At 33.5% G+C, this 18,603-nt stretch overlaps 1 protein-coding gene across 15 annotated transcripts in view; it reads right to left on the reverse strand.

Annotated features, from left to right (window-relative positions):
* Positions 1-845: 845 nt before the first annotated feature.
* LOC107921301 (MADS-box protein SVP) overlaps positions 846-18,603 on the reverse strand; it is a 28,759-nt gene continuing 11,001 nt past the window's right edge. For 4 of the 15 annotated variants that reach the window (XM_041086468.1, XM_041086467.1, XM_016851178.2 and 1 more), the window contains 6 exons: positions 15,664-15,733; positions 14,863-14,979; positions 14,738-14,779; positions 1,929-1,970; positions 1,678-1,835; positions 846-1,119 (listed from right to left, as the gene is read on the reverse strand). In XM_041086468.1, the coding sequence (XP_040942402.1) occupies positions 1,104-1,119; positions 1,678-1,835; positions 1,929-1,970; positions 14,738-14,779; positions 14,863-14,979; positions 15,664-15,733 (445 nt within the window). In that variant the 3' untranslated portion in view covers positions 846-1,103. The remainder of the gene's footprint in view (positions 1,120-1,677; positions 1,836-1,928; positions 1,971-14,737; positions 14,780-14,862; positions 14,980-15,663; positions 15,734-18,603) is intronic. The other 11 variants (XM_041086474.1, XM_041086473.1, XM_041086475.1 and 8 more) reach the window with 8 other exon arrangements.

The following is an 18,603-nucleotide window of genomic DNA, read 5'->3' on the forward strand; positions in this document are numbered from 1 at the left end:
AAAAATGTTGTACATCTTTTACATGTTGCCACAGTATTCCTCTTAATAAATAGAGAATTCTTATCTTTGATAGAACACGTCTCTAGGGAGTAGTCTTAAGAACCCCATCAAATCATAAAGAATCTATCGACGTGTCGTTCTATATACGATAGGGAATAGTAGAGAAAGTGGTTATCAATCAAAGAGCAGTTGAAAAAGGAGAAAGGAAAAAATATAGCACTAATTGGTAGGACCAGAGAAGCCCAAAAGCTACCCAAAAGACAAAACAGAGGACCAAAGAGGAGTAATTAAGGAACATAGATTATAATCCGATATAAGACTTCAATACCCTCAAAATCCAAAGATAATCAAAGTATATAAAACACCAGAAAGAACCCAAAGAACCCCCAATAACCACAACAGAGACAAACAGAATCAATCCTACCAAAAGAGATAATAAAAGCAACTCAAATAGTTAAAACACAGGTAAACCGACATAAACTAACTTACCACCCCTTACCAGAACTATAGTGGAAATAATACACAATATCCACTGTGAAAGAGTCTGGAAAAGGTATCAATTAGACAAAAGATGGGATGATATCGTAATTTGCAGTAGTCACGAATTAAGCCTCAAAAAGGAAAACGCTCTCCCTATTTGAGAGATAATCCATTCAAATTATCCCTAACATAAAATTATTTTAACAATTTTTTGTTCACAAGTTGCCTTTAACATGATTTACTAATAGTTTATAAATCCATATAATTTCCTTGCATTAAATATAAAAAAAAACATATTAAGTTTGAAATTCAAACCTAAAAATATGAAGTATAATCTTTTAAAAGTAGCTACATAAAAGGCTAACTTAATCAAATTCTTCTAAAACCCATTATCATCATTATTAAGCTCCTTTGGACTTCTGGTAAAAGAAATACATCCAAGTACATAAAATACTAGAATAAGTTTAAAGTAATTTAAGGTAAATTATCCAAATTCAAAACAATAATACATATTATATGTTTCATATTTGCTTTAAACTTGAAACATAATAGAAATGTATTCTCGCAAAGTTCAGCTTTTATCCTTTGCTGGAATTTGATGCGTCGCTGCTAATCTATATTAGCTAAGAAAAGGGAAGCCTGCAAAAAAACATGATAAAGAAAACAGAAAAAAAAAATTATCAAACATATGTAAAGGAGTGCACATTGTTGATTATTCTATAAAAAAGGAAAGCTAATTCTACTCAATTACATTTGATCATACCAGAACCCTAAGCTTGATTTAATTGATTCATAGTCATTCAATAAATCAAATTTGAAACTATAACATCTACAAACCCTTTCTGTCTAGCTTTATTTTTTATCCAAAAAAGCCTGATCACAGCCTTTTCCTAGAATTTTTTTTAGTTATCTCCAATTTAATCGTGTGATTAAAAGTAGTAGTAAGCAACTGGTATCTGGCTTTTATCTTTCAAACTTTAGTTTTCATAATTTCAAGCATCCATGTTTTAAGAGATTCTTTTGATTATATCTCCATTATTTCAGAGTTTACAAATTGGATCTCAAACAAGAGATGCTATCTCTATACTTATTTTTTACATTTACAAGACCCAGAACAAAATCTTACTTAAGGAAAGTTGAGCTCCTTACTACTTGATTTAACAAAGAATGGTTGGAAGATATTAAATTTTAGCTTACCCTAGTTTAAGAGAAGTATCTGAGCTATCATCTTCCAATGGAGGGCCACTACTACAACTATAAACATTATTGACAGATTGTGATGACATGCCTTCTTCCTGAGTTGCAATTTCTGAATCTACTAAGGCAAGTCTCTTGCCCTTGAAAAATGACACCAACTGAAAACATCACTAAAATATTTTGTCAATAATGCTATAATGAACTTGGAAATTGAAGTATAACATATTAACAGCTATCAAACTACTACTTACTTTTTCTTTAAGTAGCTTGTTTTCTTCCTGCAATTGTGCTCTCTATCATTTTCGTCAAAGAGGAAAGTAAACACATCAAGGAAATGAAATTTTCCTAATGACTAGCATAAACCTGACAATGCTAGACACGATAAACAAGAAAAGAAAGAAAGAAACTAAAACCATGATAGGAGATAAGAACAAAAAGCAAATACATCAAAAGAGTAGTTGGTTCTGTTAAATAAACTTAAATGAAAGTTAAGAGTTATGTAAGTGAAAGGTCAAGAGTTGAAAGGTCAAGAGTTATGTTGTTTTTAATGGGTTTAAATTAGTAGTTTTTTGTTTAGAAAAATGAAAGGTCAAGAGTCATTGGTTTATGGTTATTAGATTTTAATATTTTCAATTTTTTGTTGTTCTAAAGGGTAGACTATAGCCTATAAATAGTTTGTAAGCATTTGATTTAATAAGAGAGAACAATTTTATATTGAGAACATTTTTTACAATTTAGTATCAGAGCTATAGAGAGTGTGACTAGTAATGTGCCATTGCCTCGACTAACAAAGGTGAACTATGAGAATTGGAGCATCCAAATGAAAGCTCTGCTCGGGTCTAAAGATGGTTGGGAGGTGGTCCAAGAAGGTTTCGTAAAACCGACTACTATGGGATATACGACGGCTCAAAACAAGGCGTTGAAAGAAATGCGGTTGAAAGATAAGGCGACATTGTACATGTTATTTCGAGTCGTTGATGAGTCGGGCTTTGAGAAGATTGCAAGTGCGACAACTTAAAAAAAAGCGTGGGACATTTTAGCAAAGGTGTACAAAGGAGCCGGCCGAGTTAAACAAGTCCGCCCTTCAACTCTTCGTGGCGAGCTGGAAGGCATGAAGATGAAGGAATCGGAAGGTGTCTCCGACTACATCACGCGTGTTCAAACCGTGATGAACCAACTCAACCGAAACGGGGAAGCGTTAACCGATGCACGAGTTGTGGAGAAGATTTTGAGATCATTAACTAACAGTTTCGAGAATGTCATATGTGCCATAAAAGAGTCAAAAGATCTAGCAACGCTCACAGTCGATGAACTCACCGATTCTCTCGAGGCACATGAACAACGTAAGAAGAAGAAAGAGGAGACACTCGAGCAAGCACTTCAAACCAAGGCATCAATCAAAGACGAAAAGGTTCTCTATTCTCAAAGCTTTCAAGGTAGAAGCCATGGTCGTGGTGGAAAAGGCCGTGGTTAAGAAAGGAATTATGAAGAGAATGAGCATTCAAACCAACAAAATTGGCATGGAAGAAGACGTGGTCGTGGAAGAGGTGGATGGTCGAATTATTCCAATGTCGAGTGTTACAAGTGTGGCAAATATGGTCACTATGCAAAGGATTGTAACTCTGATAAATGTTACAATTGTGGTAAGGCGGGACATTTCGCGAAAGAATGTCGCTTCTCAAAAAAGATGGAAGAGACAACCAACCTAACCACGGAAAATGAGGAGGCAAAAGAAGGTTTTCTCTTGATGGCACAGAACGAAGTCAACACCAACATGGTGTGGTATCTTGACACAAGTGCAAGCAACCATATGTGTGGGCTCAAGCACCTATTCAAAGAGATGCAAAAGGTTGAAACGGGACGTGTCATTTGGATATGCGTCGAAGGTTGAGGTAAAAGGCCAAGGTACCATTTGTTATTTACAAAATGATGGGTTAGTTAGGTCAATCCATGATGTGTATTACATACCAGACCTCAAAAGCAACATTTTGAGTATGGGGCAACTCATAAAAAAAGGTTATTCGGTACTTATGAAAGATCGGGTGTTACACTTGAAAGATAAGGAAGGGTGTTTGGTCGCTCGAGTTGAAATTGAGAGAAATTGCATGTTCAGGTCGAATCTGAGAAGTGTTCGAGGAAAATGTTTCCGAGTTGATGTTGAAGACAAGGCGTCGTTGTGGCATCTCCGTTTTGGCCATCTACATTATGGTGGTCTAAACAAGTTGGCGAAGAGGAATTTGGTGCATGGGCTACCAGACATGGACTATGAGGGAAAATTTTGTGAAGAATGTGTGCTCGATAAGCATGCGAGAACTTCGTTTCAAAAGAAGGTAGAATATCAGGCTAAGCAACTTCTCGAAATGATTCATAACATATGTGGGCCAATCACCCCCGAATCTTTTAGCGGTAAAAGGTATTTCATTTCTATTATCGATGATTTCTCACGAAAAACTTGGTTTATTTTCTTAAAGAAAAATCCGAGGCATTTGAGGTGTTCAAGAAATTCAAAGTGATGGTTGAAAAAGCAACTGGTAGACACATCAAATCTGTACGATTTGATAGAGGTGGCGAGTATACTTCGACAGCCTTCATGAAGTATTGTGAGGAGCAAGGCATAAGACAAGTCCTAACCGCACCGTACTCCCTAACAAAATGGTGTGGCCGAGAGGAAGAATCGGACTATTCTCGACATGGTTCGATCAATGCTCGAGAGCAAGATGCCGAAGGAATTTTGGGCGAAAGCCGTGCAATATGCCATCTATGTGCAAAATCAATGTCCACATGCGAAGTTGGATGATCAAACACCACAAGAGGCTTGGAGCGGACAAAAACCATCAATTTCTCATCTTAAAGTACTCGGTAGTGAGGCCTATGCACATGTGCCAGATCAGCGAAGAACAAAGCTCGAAGACAAAAGCAAAATGTTTATTTTTATTGGGTATGATGAGAAAACAAAAGGATACAAGCTACTCGACCCGATAAGTAAGAAGGTTGTGGTAAGCCGTGATGTACGATTCAATGAAGCAAGCGAGTGGGATTGGAATAACTCCACGGAGGTTATCATCAAAGATGGAGGATCATCAATCGCTACACCAACAATCATACCAACAAATCCTGAAACTACCGATGATGAAGATGAACCACAACAACTAAAAATGCGAAGTTTGCAAGATTTGTATGATTCAACAAATGAGGTACATATTGTATGTCTTTTGGCAAATTCTGAGATTATAAGTTTTGAAGAGGCGGTGCGAGACAAGTGGCAAACTGCTATGGATGAGGAGATTAAAGCAATTGACCGCAACACATGGGAGTTAACGAAATTGCCGAAAGGAAGTCAACCCATTGGTGTAAAGTGGGTGTTCAAAAGAAAGATGAATGCTCAAGGCAAGTTAAAAAGGTACAAGGCACAACTTGTTGCAAAAGGATATAAGCAAAAGGAGGGGATCGATTATGATGAGGTATTTGCTTCCGTTGTAAGAATGGAGACAATCCAGTTGCTCATTGCACAAGCGGCACAATTTAAACGGTCAATATTTCAAATGGATGTCAAGTCGGTATTTTTGAATGGTGTGCTCGAAGAAGTCTACATCGAACAACCACCCGGGCATATGAAAAATGGAGAGAAGGTGCTGAAATTGAAGAAGGCACTTTATAGGTTGAAACAAGCACCGCGGGCATGGAATACTCATATCGATACATACTTTAAGGAGAATGGGTTCAAACAATGTCCTTATGAACATGCCCTCTACGTGAAGAAGAATGGAGGTAATATGTTATTTGTTACTCTTTATGTCGATGACCTCATTTTTATGGGGAACAACGGTGAGATGATACTCGATTTTAAGAGCAAAATGACACAAGAATTCGAGATGACAGATTTGGGTTTAATGAAATTTTTCCTTGGTTTGGAGGTTCAACAAGAAAGGACAGGTATTTTTGTGTCACAAGAGGCATTTGCAAAGGAAATTTTGAAGTACAAGATGGCACATTGCAACCCGGTATCAACATCAATGGAACCAGGTGTAAAACTCTCAAAATTTGATAGAGGAGAACGAGTCGACGCAAGTAAATACCGAAGTTTGGTGGGAAGCCATCGCTATCTCACTTGCACAAGGCCTGACATTTCGCCAAGTGTTGGCATTGTAAGTCTGTTCATGGAGGAGCCGGTTTATTCACATTGGAAGGCATTGAAGCGAATCCTACGGTACATTCAAGGAACGATGTCACTCGGGTTATTCTATTCAAATATGGAAGGTTACAAGTTAATTGGGTATTCCGAAAGTGATTGGTGCGGAGACTTAAATGATCAGAAAAGTACATCGGGATATGTGTTCTTTATGGGTAACACAGCATTTGCTTGGCTTTCAAAGAAGCAACCAATCGTGACACTATTGACATGTGAAGCAAAATATCTGGCAGCATCTTAGTGTGTCATGCTATATGGCTCAAAAATTTGTTGGGTGAGTTGGAGCAACTTGGTGCAACTGAGATACGAGTTGATAATAAATCAGCGATTGAGTTGGCAAAGAACCCAGTGAATCATGAAAGAAGCAAACACATTGAAATTCATTTTCATTTCATCCGAGATCATGTAAAGGAAGTATGAAATTAATGCACGTGGCAAGTCGGGACCAAGTCGCGGATATCTTTACAAAACCGCTACCGATGGTACTCTTCGACAACTACAAGAAATTAATCAGCATGAAGGATGGCAGAAGCATTTAAGTTTACAGGGGAGTTTTGTTAAATAAACTTAAATAAAAGTTAAGAGTTATGTAAGTGAAAGGTCAAGAGTTGAAAGGTCAAAAGTTATGTTGTTTTTAATGGGTTTAAATTAGTAGTTTTTTGTTTAGGAAAATGAAAGGTCAAGAGTCATTGGTTTATAGTTATTATTAGATTTTAATATTTTCAGTTTTTTGTTGTTTTAAAGGGTAGACTATAGCCTATAAATAGTTTGTAAGCTTTTTGATTTTATAAGAGAGAACAATTTTATATTGAGAACATTTTCTACAAGTTCAAGTAATTTGATATTCCTACAAGTTATGTGAGATTTTGAGATAACATTCCAACGCTTAGATTCTAAAAATTACCTTGTGCTGCTAATTTTATAATCTGAACAGAGTCAAGATTGCAATATATAAAAAGTAATTTCAATACCACCTCTTCCTTACACAACCTTATATTCATTTTATGACATTTTTTCTAGTTTTAGTCAATTTTACCCTTTTAAACCAAAAAATATCATAATTTATTTAAAAGGAAATTGTGTTTCTCTTTTCTTTTACTAAGAAAATATTATATTTTATTTAAATAATTAAGATCAATTTTAAATTATATATGGCCATTTAATTATTATGATGATTTGCATTTGATTTTCTTAATAATAGATGATTAGTGCAAAAATTTTGATTTCTTTTAAGTTTCCTAATTTTATTTTAACTAAGGTTAAAATAGTTTTTACAACTTAAATTTTCTCAATCATTCTCATTTATAAAAATCTCAAAATAAGGCATTACACGCATGGTTCATATACCTTGAGTTCATATTATTCATATGAAGTTCCCTTTAATATTTACAAAAACTAAATTCGAATGCAACTCATATCCAAAATTATAAATCTACGTAATTTATATGTCAATAATTCTTAAAATTATTTCAACTTCTTTTTTTATACACATTAAAAAAATTTTAAAAATTTCTATAACAATGACAATTTATTAAAATGTGCTTTTAGATAATCTTGCATTCTATCAATTGAATCGAACAAGATAATCTAACATATCTAATAATATGTTAATTAACCTTACATTCTAGCAATCCTATTACCAAAGATATTATTATTTTGTGAATCAAACACTCCATAACACGTAAATCTATGTAACATAAATAATTAACTTATCAAAATTTTTGTAAATATAAATAATTTAAACACAATTATGACATAAGAAAACACGTGATTGTGAAGCCTAAGTTTTCACTAAACTTGAATGGTTATAATTGTAAATTGTTGTAGATTTAACATTTCAAGTATTTGTAGCAGCACTCTAATTATAGCTTTTAACATTGGATTCACATTTCAACATGATACATATTTCTTAAAACATATTGTTAAATTGGTCATCTTAATAAAATTACAAAGAAGCATATTTGGAGCAATCCCATACTTATAGTTTTTAACATTGGAATTTTCTCTAAATTGAATAGAAGCTAGTAGAGTTAGAAACTATACAATGGATTATTAACACATGACACATTGACTTAATCTTCCTCCTTTCTACAGTTTAAGCAATCTTATGTGTTGATTTTTTTAATCATATATAGGCTTCTTATTTATTGATTAGGTTGCTTTGATTTTGAATAATTTCTATTGTGATATTAGAGATATTTTTCGACTTTCTTGTTTATTTCAAGGTACCATTCATAGAATCAATAATACATTGTACTTTTTCATCATTTGTAAGATGATTCCTTTATGGTATCAAAGTATTACTAATCTCCAACGAGAATCAATCTCAGCCTGCACATTGTTTTCCCTTTCCAACCCTCACTTTCACACTCCATCTTTCTTATGGCATCTACAACCAACACCCCAACCATGGTGAATCCAAATGATTCCTAAATACTACCATTATAGCTCACTTGAACCATCAACTTTGCAACCATCACAGACCATCAACGTCAACATGGAAACTCCAAGTCCTAGATACAAAATTTGGTTTCATTAGGAACAACTAATCTACAAGCCAATTATGTATCAGTAAATCTAACTATTGCTTCCATAATCACCAAAACCACTACTTCAAAGCAAGCTTGGGATGCTTTACACACGCTGTAGACCAACAAGTCACATACAAAGGTCTTTAGGTTATGGAATTCTCTAGCCGCCAATACAAAAGAACCAAGGACTATTTATAAATATATGAAGTTCACAACATACCTATGAACTTGCCATACGTGGTACTCCTACCAACAACACAAAATTAATTGTCAAAGTCAATGGTTTAAGAATAAAATATGACTACATCTTTGCAACTATTCAAGCTTTTAATTCTTCAATCTCAATATCTTATAAGGATCTTTTTTATAAGTTACACAATCTTGAGCTCTTTCAGGAACATAATAGACTCAAAATATTCAAGACCTAATTATAACAACAATAGTGTAGAAATCATCTACAAACGATTCAACCCCCTGAAACAATAGAAAAGGATGTCAATCTTCCCAACAATGGCATCCACAAAATTCCTCGTACAACCAAAACCACCATCGTCCTTACAATCATAGCATACATCACCCATATCGCAACAAAATGAACTTCTCTATCAACTTCGTTCGTGAAAAGATTTAAAAAGAGTTCATTTTTATAAGCTATGTTAAAATTGAAGATCAATTAGGAGAGATCTTCACAAAAGCTTTGAATGGAACTCGAATTCATTATATTTGTAACAAGTTAGCATGATTAATATTTATGTTCTAATTTTAATGAATGTTCTAACTAAGATATTATTTTGTATTGGTCTTTTTAGAGTTTTTATTTACTTTTAACTTCTTTCCTTAACTCTTATGCACCCAACCTAAGAGATTAGATATGGGTCAAAGTTGAGAATTCTTAAATTGTTATGCCTTGTTTTTGTTGTATTCTTTTAACATTGTGTTGTTATTATGGTTTCAGGTAATTTTCTTGTATTTGTTGTTATTTTGATGTAGACGCTGTTGAGGTCATAGTTCTATAATGACTTTTTGTTCCCATTGATTTTTGTTAGAATTGTGTGACTTAAATCCTGTCACATGTTAAAAAAACAGGAGAATTAATAAGGGCGAAGGCCTGAGGTCGTAGCCTACCACAAATCCCCAATCAACACTAAAATCGATTGGAGGTGCAAGGGCAGAGCCCCCATAGTACGAGTCATGCTGCACAAGTTGAATTCGTATAGGACTATACTTCTATTAGTCATTAATTATAATAGGGCTGTTTTACTCTTAAAATAGATGCATTCGAACTCCTCTTGTATCATTTTTTTCAAAATTAATGAATTTCTCATCTCCCCATGATTTTTTCTTGATAAAGGTTTTCCACGTAAAATCTTAGAGTTCTTATTTTTCTTTCTTATTACTTTGCGATAATTTCTAGTGTCATTATCGTAATATACTATAACAGTTTTAAAAGTTTTAGCTATCAATAAAATTCATTTTGTTGAGAAAAAAAACTCTAATATGTGAATAGTAAAAGTCTTCTCTACTTCTTAATTTTCATTCGATTTTTACCTTTGTTGCAATTGTAAATGGCTATACTATATCAAAACAAATTGTTTGAGATGTAACCCAAATTCATGATAAAATAAAATACGTGCAAGAGAAGTTCGAATAGAAGTATACTTCCTCCGTTTATTATTGATTTGAATAAGATGTTTTAACCTTACTCATTACTTCTATTTTATTTAATTTAGAATATGATTTTACACACCTATAAATAGACATAATCTACTTCTCTTGTATTCATTTGAATTTGACATAATGAATTATCTTCTCTTCTGCTCATGATTTTTTTTCGAAAGATTTTCTACGTAAAATTTTTGTTTTTTATTTTTCTCATTTTTATTTGCAATACATTATCATTATCAACGTTATATTTTTCACAAATTGGTATCAAAGCTTTCCCGATTATCTCGATCATGGTAATGGCATCTCCGAAGTATGAAATTTCGTTGTTAGATCACAACACCAAATTCGTGTTGTGGCAAATTAAGATGCAAGTCGTTCTTGCGCAATTAGATCTAAAGGATATCCTGCTATGGATAGATGAGATGTCTTCGACATTAACGGATGAAGAGAAGAAGAGTAAGGATCAAAAGGCTTTAACGCAATTACTTCTACATTTGTCTGACGAAATTTTATAGGATGCGATGAAGGAGATGACCGTCACTGCATTATGGATAAGGATAGAACAGTTATGTATGCAAAAAGCTCTAACCATCAACCTCAGAAGAAGTAGTGTCTTTATACCCATCATTTGAATAAAGGCGTCTGTGCACGAACACTTAACAGCTTTTAAAGAAATTCTCTCAGATCTTGAGGCCATGGAGGTTCAATATGATAAAGAACTATGGTTGGTTTTTCTTTGTTCGTTGCCCCCATCTTATTCAACTTTTAAAGACACGATTTTTTATAGCCACAAGTCTCTCACAGTTTATGAGATTAATGATTCTTTAACCTCGTATGATAAGATAAAACCTCTTGTGGTTAAACTTGACTCTCAAGAAGAGGGTCTCATTATTTGTGGGAGACTGAATCGGAATGTTGATGATGATGATCGTGGAAGGACATAGAAACAGAATCCTCGTGGTAAATCTAAAGGAATATCAAAATCTTCAAACAGAGGTAAAACTTGTAACTTGTGTAAAAAGGAGCACATTAAATCTGAATATTTTAAGCTACAAAACAAGATCAAAAGGGAGGCTGCAACTCAAAAAAGCAAACCACCAAAAAAATCCGGTGAAACTAATGTTGTAGAAAACTACAGCGACAATGAACTTCTAGTCGCTTTTGTCAACAATTCTAAAGTGAGCGAGAAGTGGATCTTTGATCCGGGTTGCACCTTTCACATGAGTTACAATCAGTATTGGTTTACAGCTTACGAAACAATGTCTGAAGGTGTTGTTTTGATGGGAAATATTATTTCGTCTAAAATCACAAGTGTTGGAATGATTAAAGTTATGATGTTTGACAAAGTTGTCAAACACTTAGTGACGTGCGACATGTTCCAAATTGAAGAGAATTGATTTCGTTGAGTACTTTTGATTCAAATGGGTACAAATACACAGCTAAAAGTGGGGTTTTGACTATTTCTGAATGTTCCCTCGTTCTGATGAAAGGGCAGAGAAAGACAACCAAGTTATATGTTTTGCAAGGTTCTACAGTTACTAGTGATGCAACTTTCACTTCCTTTTCCCTGTCAGATGATGATATTACTAGACTTTGGCATATGCGCCTAAGGCATATGAGTGAGAATAAGCAAAAGAGGACTTCTAGATGGGTAAATAATTTGCAAACTGAAGTTATGTTCATTCTGATAAGTGGGGGTCATCTAGAGTGCCTTCGAGAGGTGGAGCGAATTATATGCCAACACTTATTGATGACTTTTCTAAAAAAATTTGGGTGTTTTTCCTTAAGCAAAAAAGTAATGTGTTTTCCACATTTAAATCTTGAAAGACTATGATTGAAAAATAGATGGGAAAACAAATAAAACACCTCCGCACAGACAATGGCTTAAAATTCTGTTTTGATGAGTTTAATGAAATATGCAAGTCAGAAGGGATCGTGAGACACTTGACAATTCGTCATACTCCACAGCAAAACGGTGTTATAGAACGAATGAATAGAACAATCATGCAAAAGGTTATTGTATGTTGTCGAATGCCAACTAACCAAAGTCGTTTTGGGCCAAATCAACCTCAACTGCATGTTTTTTTATCAACCGATCTTCATCCGTTGCCATTGAGAAAAATACTCCACAAGAGGTATGGTTTGGTAATCCTATTAATTATTCTAATTTAAATATCTTTGAGTGTTCTGCGTATGCTTATGTTCATAATGGAAAATTAGAACTAAATTCCATCAAATGTGTTTTCCTTAGTTATAAAGCTGGTGTAAAATGATATAAATTAGTGTCATGAAAGTAAAAAAATTGTGATTAGCAAAGATTTTTTTATGAAAATGCTATGCTATCTAACTAAACTCTTAAAGACTCTTCCAATAAAAAACAACAAAAGCAAATGGAGCATCAAATTAATCCAAAAACCACTACAGAGTCAACTCATCAAACCATTACATAAATTCAGAATAGAGTTGCTTCTTCACCACAATACTCTATCATTAAACCTCTAAAGAGGTATGCCAAGGTTGACCTAATTACTTATGCTTTAAATCTGGTTAAAGATATAGATGCAAACCAAGAGTCATCTACTTATTCTAAGGCGGTTAGCTATGAAAACTCTGAAAATTTGATGTTTTATATATAAGAGAAGATGAAATCACTCCACAAAAATAGAATATAGGATATTGTAAAACTTATTAAAGGCAAAAAAGATGTTCATTGTAAATAGGTGTTTAAAAAGAAAAGACTCTAAGAGTTAAAGAACTCAGATATAAAGTAAGGCTTGTTACAAAAAGTTACAGTTAAATTCCAAGTGTGGACTTCACAGATGTTTTCTCTTGAGTTGTGAAATATATGTCGATTCGAGTTTTGTTTAGTATTGCAACCATTCATGATTTAGAGCTTGAGCAGTTAATTGTAAAAATTACATTCTTGCATAGAGAACTTAAGGATATTTACATGAAACAACCAGAGGGTTTTACAATTTTAGAAAAAAGATGACTACATTTGCTTGCTGAAAAAGTCTCTTTACAGGTTGAAAGTCACCAAGATAGTGGTACAATAGGTTTGATTCCTTTATTACTTCTCATGACTTCAAAAGAAGTATCTTTTACAGTGGTGTTTACTTTAAGAAAAATAGTGATGGTTCTTTTGTATATCCACTCCTCTATGTTGATGACATGTTGATAGCAATAAAAAATAAATGACACATAAAAAAGGTTGAAGCCTAACTTAGTGAAAAATTTGATATGAAAGATTCGAGACCAGCAAAGAAAATACTTGGTATGAATATTCTTAGAGATAGAAAAGTAAGTAAATTGTACGTAGATCCGAATGGGTACATTAAGAAAGTTCTTTGCAGTTTCACTATACAGAGTGCTAACCCTGCTAGTACTCCGTTAGCAGCTCATTTTAGAATTTCATCGACTTTGTCTCCATAATTAGACGATGAGATTAAATACATGTCACATGTTCCATATTCTAGCGCGGTGGGATCTCTCATGCATGCTATGATTTGTTCACATTCAGATTTATCATATCCAGTCAGTGCAATTAGTAGATACATGGCAAATCCCGATAAAGAACACTGAAAAGCAATTCAATGGATTTTAAGAGACGAGATACTACTAATGTTTGCTTACGGTTTAGAAGAACTAGAAATAGTCACTAGTATGGCAAACCCCTCTTTGGTGCATCTTTATTCTAACCATGCTAGCTTAAAAGGTATTAAATATGCCAAAGGTGTATCAAAAACTCCCCATAGTTGCAAACATTTACTAAAACCATGAACCTTATATCACAATCATCCTCTCCTAACAAACAGATTGAAGAAAAAAGCCACTGAACCTCCCCACTGCTACCGAAAGCTCAAAATCAAAAACAATACAACCCCAAAAACAATTAGTCTACTTGTTATCCATAACTCCAAATTCACTTCAAGAAAATAATCCATTTCAACAATAATCACCTTTAAAACCTAGCTCATGATTCAACACTAAAAACCCTTCCCAATTCACTCGCATTCAAAGGTAAAAACATAGCAGAAATAAAATACCACCACCACACCGTTGCCCTGTCAAGCTTTATAGCATCGTCTCAAGCTTAAGGTCGTTGACATAACCTTCAGTTTATGGGGGTATTTAACACATGAAAAAAATCTAATTTGTTCTTCTACATAATTTAACTAGGTCTTCCTCTTCAGTAGTCTTATTGGTTCAGTTATCTTGATTTTTGAAACATACTTATAGGCTTCTTGTTCATTGGTTGAAATGTTTTGATTTTGAATGATTTTTCCTCTATTATAAGAGATTTTCTGGACTATCTTGTGTACAAGAGACCATTCGTACCATGCAACTTTTTATCATTTATCAACTAGTACTTCAATGCATGACTTTGAATAATGAACAAAAACCATATTCAAATCAGCCTTCTTTACATGGATCAAACGGCACTTGTTTTCTAAACATGTATCTCGTGGCGAATACTCTTATAATTTTGCCGCTAATAAAGCTTTCTGAACAAAGAAAGATATTTCATGAAAAATATATGGCAATTAATGTTACAAAAAGTAAGGGGTAAGTTCGAGCATTTGTTTAACATAAGTATATTCATTTTTTTATGTTTTTCTATATATTTGATCGTACCAAGTATTTCAAGAAAAAAAATCAAATCCATTGTACTAACCTTGGTTTCAAGTGAAGAGATCTCATTCATAATACGTTCACCCTGAGAGAAAAAAAAGAATATATAATATGTTATTACAATGGAAAAAATTCAAGAATTTGCTTCGCAAATTAACATATATGAACCTTGGTCTCAAGAACTCGAGTCAGTCCTAATTCCAGCAGTTTCTCTAGTTGTTGCAATTCATCAATGTTCAATCCTTGAAGATCTTCTCCTCTTATCTGTCTATTATATATAAGTGACTATATTTATATGTCAAATTTCCTTCAGCAACAGTCAACAAACAACTGATTACTGACCTCAGTTGATGTGTTTTGTCAGCAACTTCCTTACTCAAACTAATTTCATTAGTGTTTTCCAATTGCAATTTAAAAGAAAAACAGCAAACACCATAAAAAGCTATACATTCTCAATTTGCAAGACTTCAAATATCAAAATTGGAATACGATGAGAAAAAATAGATTTTGCAAAAAGGGTTTCTTTTTTGTTTTGGTATTGTATAATTACTGTATTTGTATTCACTCACACAGTACATTTAAAGGGAGCTGTCCAAATAAATGCATATCAATTACTTCCCGAAAGTTCAAATCCAAATCCAAGTGAGTTCTATGAATGAACAACCCTTTGGCCATTAGGCCAAACACAGGAGTTCAGAGAAAGAAGATTGGAAACCTAGAAGATGAGTGTTCTACATATGTATGATTAATGAAAGCAGTTGCATTAATCTTCATGAAACATTCGAAGCCTCCAAAGGACACTCAGAAGGTATGACAAAAAAATGGTTTAGGTGGTCACAAACAACTTATACATATGATATTGGCATGAATATAGTTAATCATGCAACATAAATATACTCAAATTTCTTCTCTATAACCTTATATCAACATTCAAATGTGTCAAAAACAGGCATAGACTTATTGAATTACCTGAAGCTCAAGAGATGGTTGATCCAATTTGTTGGAATGCAAATTATACCTTCCCAACATGTCCTTCATGCTTATAGAGAAAAAAGAATGGTAAAAATTAGTTAGACGAAATTATTCTTCAGGTGAAAACCTGAAGCAAGCATCATAAATATGAAATAAACATATAAGCATTTATGGATTTACGGATTTTCTACAAACTTATTATTCAAATGTTGATGTTTGAGGATCCTTTGCAAGGCAGCGTTGGCTGGTGGGTGGGTTTCATTTCACTTGTTGACCTTCTCAAAGCTAGTATTGTCTTTTTATTTTTAATTTCCTCTGTGAGGCATATGGTTTTATGGAGTTTGATAGGATCTTTGTGTGATCATTTTGGTGTTTAATTGGCTTTTTAAGTGTCTAGTATGTTGGTGTCCAATGAGATTTTTCAAGAGAGCTTTTAATAAAACTGTTCTATTTTTTATTAACTAAATAACTGAACTTAAATAGAGAAAAGAGTCTTAATCCTAATTGGGAAAATAATACTCTTATTCTAATAAACTACTAAAAGATAAAATAAAATATTTCTAGAATATGAATAAAACTTATCTACTTAAATAAGATTTATCTACCTAAATAAATTTAAAATATATACATATTTCAACACCCTTCCTCAATTTGATGCATATGTATCAATCAGGCCCAACTTACAAGAAAATCAAAGCTCATCTTAGAGAGCGCTTTGGTGAATATGTCAGCAATCTGTTGTTTTGAAGGAACAAACGACATGCACACTTGGCCTTCTTCAATTTTTTCCTTAATAAAGTGTCTATCAATCTCAACATGTTTAGTTTTATCATGCTGGATTGGGTTGTGAACAATACTAAAGGCAACTTTACTATCACAGTACAACTTCATTGGTGAAGTTATTGATTTCCTTAGCTCTTCCATAAATCTTTTTAACCACATCATTTCTTAAATTCCTTAAGTTATTGATCTAAACTTAGCCTCTGCATTACATCTTGCTATAACACTTCGTTTTTTTACTTCGTCAAGTCACAAGGTTTCCCCAAACAAATGTACAGTATCCTGATGTAGATCTTTGATCTATTATTGAGCCTACCCAATCTGCATCTATATAAGCTTCAATTCCTCTTTATTCGAATTTCTTGAAGAGTAAGCCCTTTCCAGATGAACTCAAGTATCTTTAAAATCCAAAACACTGCTTTTTAATGTTCCTTCATTGGGGAGTGCATAAATTGACTCACTAAACTCACTACAAAAGCTATGTCTGGCCTTATATGAGATAAGTAAATTAACTTACCAAATAATCTTTGGTACTGCCCTGTATCAAATAATCGACTTTCTTTATTTCCGAATTTTACATTTGGATGAATTTGTGTGTCAACTAGGCGGCAACTACTCGTCCCAGTCTCTTTAAAAAGATCAATCACATTTTTTTGAGATTCCACAAGACCTTTTTTTGATCGAGCAACTTCCATTCCAAGAAAATATTTCAAATGACCCAAGTCTTTGATCTCAAACTCCAATGCTAGATGCTCCTTGAGATGCCTTATTTCGCCCAAATCATCTCCTGTAGGAATGATATCGACACAAACTATAATAACTACTATTCTACTTTTTGTGAATGTCGATAAAACATTGTGTGATCAGTTTGTCTTTGGGAGTAACCTTGTTTTTTAATAACTTGAGTGAACCATTCAAACCAAGCTCGAGGAGACTGTTTTAGACCATACAAAAAATTTGAGTCTACATACTCGAGTTCCAAATTTTTCTTCAAAACCTGAAAGAGGATTCATGTAAACTTCTTCAAGTTCCCCATTTAGGAAAGCATTCTTCACATTGAGTTGTTGTAAAGACCAATCAAGATTAACAGCAATTGATAAAAGAACCCTAATGGAATTTACTTTGGCTACTGGACCAAATATTTCAAGATAATTTATCTCATATGTTTGAGTGTACCCTTTAGCCACCAATCGGGCTATGTATCTATCTAAAGATCCAACTGGTTTGAATTTGGTTATGAACACCCATTTACACCTACTATTTTTTTCCCTACAGGTGATTCTATTGGTTCTCATGTACCTATTTTTTCAAGAGAGCGCATCTCCTCTGAAATAGCCTCCTTCCATTCGAGAACCTACGAAGCATCTTTCACATTTTTGGGTATTTTCTTAGTATCGAGACACAAAACAAAGGCTAAGAGTGTCGAAGACAAGGCTTTATAGGATACAAAGTTAGACGTGTGATATTTGACAATATTTCTAACATCTCTTCTTTTAGCAATTGGAATAACTAAATTAGAAAATTCATTGGCTAGATTATGAACTTTACTTGGACTTTTGACAAGATCTTACGAGTTAGATTTTTGGTGATGAATCTGGTAAATTCCACTTTCTTGATTTCGATTTCTTGAGTAAACAATTAACTCCTTTGTTTCTCATTATCAGACTCTACACCTTCATACTCCTTTTTATTAATATCATTAATTTTTGTGTTAATCATAAATTCGCCTTCCCTGTTATTAAAATCCCTATGTTGTATATTCCTAATCTTTTCTTAATTAATTATAAAATCTTCCTTACTATAATTCCCTCCATGAAGATTATAGTCAAAATAAGATAGCGTTTCAACAAATGTGACATCCATGGTAACAATAATCTTCCTATCAATTGGATCATAATATTTGTAACCCTTTTTACTAGAAGCATAGCCAACTAAGAAACTTTTTTTGCTCTAGGATCGAGTTTACCTTGGTTGTAAATATGAACAAAACACTACACTCAAAAACTCGAAAGGATAAATCTATGATCAATTTAGAGTTGGGAAAGTTATCTTTAAAGAGACAAAAGGAGTTATATTGTTTCGAGTTTCACTATGCATTCTATTAATAAGACATGTAATTGTTCACAAGGCTTTACCCCAAAAATAACGTAGTACCTG

This window comes from Gossypium hirsutum, chromosome D01 (genome assembly GCF_007990345.1).
Source record: "Gossypium hirsutum isolate 1008001.06 chromosome D01, Gossypium_hirsutum_v2.1, whole genome shotgun sequence".
Taxonomy (NCBI): Eukaryota; Viridiplantae; Streptophyta; class Magnoliopsida; order Malvales; family Malvaceae; genus Gossypium; species Gossypium hirsutum.